Source organism: Carlito syrichta, unplaced genomic scaffold (genome assembly GCF_000164805.1).
Source record: "Carlito syrichta isolate Samal-C Ts95f unplaced genomic scaffold, Tarsius_syrichta-2.0.1 Scaffold118177, whole genome shotgun sequence".
NCBI lineage: Eukaryota > Metazoa > Chordata > Mammalia > Primates > Tarsiidae > Carlito > Carlito syrichta.
In genome coordinates, this window is record NW_007062273.1 from 8062 (window position 1) to 11668 (window position 3607).

Sequence of the window (3607 nt, forward strand, 5' to 3'; positions counted from 1 at the left end):
GTCTCGAACCCGCGGGCTCAGGCTGAGCCACCGAGCCCGGCTTAGTTCTTCTTTCTACACCTGGTGAACTCTTTCTCCACTTTCAAGGCTTAGCTCAGACACCTTCTCCTCCAGGAAGCCTTCTGGGAGCTCTCTGGCTGTGCTGAAGTTCTTTTCTTTATCTCATTGCACTGAAATCAGAATCAGCTCTGAGTGGAGCTTCCTAGCACACACCACAATGTCAGACTGCCTGAGTTCAAATCCCAGGTGTTCAAATCCCTCCTAGACCATGAGGCCTGGGCCTAATGTCTCTGAACTTCAGAGCCTTTCATCTAAAAAATGTGGAAAGAAAACTGTGGACCACTGGGTCACTTCCTTACTGGACTCCTGTGTCCTTAATGTTCCTCTCTGAGCCAGCTCACATCCTTCCTCTGCCCTGAGTCCTTCCATGGCTCCCAGCTCCCTCAGAGTCAGTCAGAGTCCTCGCCCTGGCCCAGGAGGTCTGCCCCGTAATCCCTCTGGCCTCCTCTCTCCTTCCCTCTTCTCTCCATGCACACCTTCGTTCACATCCACCTCAGGACCCTTGCACTTGCTGTTCCCTCTGCCTGGAATGCTTCCCCCCCAGGAATCCACATGGCTCCTTCCTCACCTCCTTCAGGACTATACTCAAATGTCACCTCCCCAAAGAAGCCCTCCTTGACTCCCCTCACCTGAAATGGACTTACCCCACCTCCAGTCCACAGCATGTGCCGCCGCAGCCACCACGCACACACCCTGTGCCTGACGATCTCCCCACCCGGTGGTCAGTTCCCCGAAGGGCGGGACTGTGTCTGTCATCACTTCTGAGCCTCAGGGCCCTAGGTTTGTCTCATCCGGAAGCAGGCACAGAGGCGAGGACTCGAGGGCAGACAGATTGGGAGGTTCAGAGAACAGGGGCATGGGGATGTGAGGCAGAGGAGGCAGGAGACCACGAAGGCCGTGTCCTCCAGACAGTCATCACTGGCCGGCTGCAGCGAATCCTGCTGGGGGGATCTCGAGGCCCTGGTGGGGAACAAGTCCTCGGAGTCAAGACCCCCGCTCTGACAGAGACAGAGTCGGGGTACTTACACGCCAGCCTGTGGCAGGCATTGAGGGCCAGGTTGCTCATTCCCCAGTGCTCCCGGTCTGCTACCTCCAGGGCAGAGTGGGCCCTGAGGGTCCATGACAGCCCTTAGGATGCAGGTGCTGGCCATCGGAAGTGTAGGGGGAGAGGCCAGAGTGGAACACTGGGCACAGGCTCTCCAAACACACTCAATGGTGAATGAATGAAGGAAGGAATGCCTCTGCGGTGGTCAGAAGAAACACCCGGCCATGGGGCCTGGCTTCCTGTTTGCAGACAACCCTTACAGAGTGCCCCTGAAGACATTCCCAAGCACCAACTGGGGCATCATCGAGAGTGAACTCAACTACTCAGTGATCCTGCAGTGGGTGGCCACAATGGACCCCGAGCCCGTGCTGAGCTGGACCCACAATGGGGAACCCTGCTGGACGGGCGAGATGCTGATCATCCAGCGGCTGTCCCGGGAGCAGCTGGGCACCTACATGTGCACGGGCAGGAACAGCCAGAAGGAGCTCTTCTCCGAGCCCGTGACTGTCATGCTGCCGCGTGAGTCCCCTGTCCCACCTAAGACCCCTGCTCCCTCGCAGACCCACGGCAGCCTACCTGATTCCGCCGAGCCTCCACCTACGAGCAGGCCCCTCTGAGACCCTTTATTAATTTAGAGTCAGGGTCTCACTCTGTCACTCTGCGGCTCACCGCAGCCTCAGCCCCCTGGACTCAGGTGATCCTTCCACCTCAGCCTCCCAAGTACCTGGGACTACAGGTGTACACCACTACATCCAGCTAATTTATTGATGGAGATGTGGTCTCTCTGTGCTGCCGAGGCTGGTCTCAAACTCTTGGGCTCAAGGGATCCTCCCGCCTCATCCTCCCAAAGTGCTGGGATTACAGGCATGAGCCACCACGCCTGGCCCCCTTAGAGACCTTTTATAGCCAAAATGTCATTCCAATTTTCCATCCATCCAGCAGGCTGTGGATTATTAGCCTGTTTTGAGGCTGTGGCTCAGAGAAGTTACCTGCACTGAAAGCCCAGCTCAGGGTCTGGGCTGGGTTCCTAGACCCTGGCTCCAACCAGTTGCTGGCTGGGTAAATGTGGGTAGCCACTTTCCCTCTGTGTCTTAGCATGCCTGCCACAACCACAGATCAATCTGATAAGGGGAAGTTCTGAGCACGAGCTTTAGAGTTTGAATTCAGGCCTGGCTCGGTGGCTCAGCCTGTCATCCCAGCACTTTGGGAGGCCGAGGCGAGTGGATTGCCTGAGCCCGTGGGTTCGCGACCAACCCCAGCAACTTGACGAGACCTTGTCTCTACAATAAATTTTTAAAAATTAGCCAGACGTGGTAGCATGCACCTGTAGTTCCAGCTACTTGGAAGGCTGAGGCGGAAGGATCACTGGAGCCCAGCAGGTCAACAGAGTGAGACTCCAACTGGGCAACAGAGTGAGACTCCAACTCAAAAAAAAAAAAAAAGAATTTGAATTCGGACTTTACTACTTCCTGACTGTGTGACTTCAGACCAGTGCCTTGACTTCTCTGTGCCTCAATTTCCTCATCTATAACATTGGGAAAATACTAATGCCCACCCCTAAAACATAGTTGTGAGCATTTTTAATAAACAGGTGAACAGCTTAAAATAATAACGCCTAGCACGACCAAACACTCATGAGCATGTGAACTGGTGGCATTATTCCTATCAATATTATTATTGATTTTGTAACTATGACCATATGCAGTAGCATACATGAAGCCCCCAGGAGGCAGTAACAAGAACAGCAGGCTACTGGGATCTGAGAAGTGGTCGAAACTGGTTCAGTTTCTGTTTCCGTACCACCCGGCTGGGTAGCTCTGTGCAAGTGACGTCCCCTGTCACCCTGGGAGGGTGGCTGTCTCAGTTTCCTCCTGTGTATAATGGGGGCAATCCTATATACCTTTGCAAGGCTGTACCCAGGAACAAAAACACCGGGAGAGAGAGGCCGGCGGCACACCCGCCAGGTAGCAGGTGCATGGAACGGCAGCTGTTACCGTGAGTCTTGTTCTTAGCGCTTTATTCATGAAGAACAAACGTTCTGGGGTGAACTGGAAGGCTGCAGAGGAGATGGCCAATGAGAAGCCTGGCTTGGCTGGACCCGGGGAACTGCCTCATCTCCCCAGCCCAGGTCCACTGAGAGCTCCAGGTTGATCCACAAGAGGGTGGGGGGAAATATAAGTCTTTTTTTTTTTTTTGAGTCGGGATCTCTGTCACCCAGCCTGGAGTGCAGTGGCATGATCTCAGGTCACCACAGCCTCAACCTCTGGGGTTCAAGCAATCCTCCCGCCTCAGCCTCCTAAGTAGCTAGGATTAAAGGCATGCGCCACCACGCCTGGCTTGTTGTTTTTAGTTTTTTTTGCAGAGATGAGGTCTCGCTATGTTGCCCAGGCTGGTCTCAAACTCCTGAGTTCAAACACCCTCCTGCTTTGGCCTTCCAAAGTGCTGGGATTACAGGCATGAGCCACCACACCTGGCTGGAAAAAAAATGTAAGCCGGGCTCGG

General features: G+C 54.5%; 1 protein-coding gene across 1 annotated transcript in view; it reads left to right on the forward strand.

Moving 5' to 3' along the window:
- The first annotated feature begins 1329 nt into the window (after positions 1-1329).
- Positions 1330-3607, forward strand: part of IGSF23 (immunoglobulin superfamily member 23) — a 7029-nt gene continuing 4751 nt past the window's right edge. Inside the window, exon 1 of the mRNA XM_008047923.1 lies at positions 1330-1624. Within this exon, the coding sequence (XP_008046114.1) occupies positions 1330-1624 (295 nt within the window). The remainder of the gene's footprint in view (positions 1625-3607) is intronic.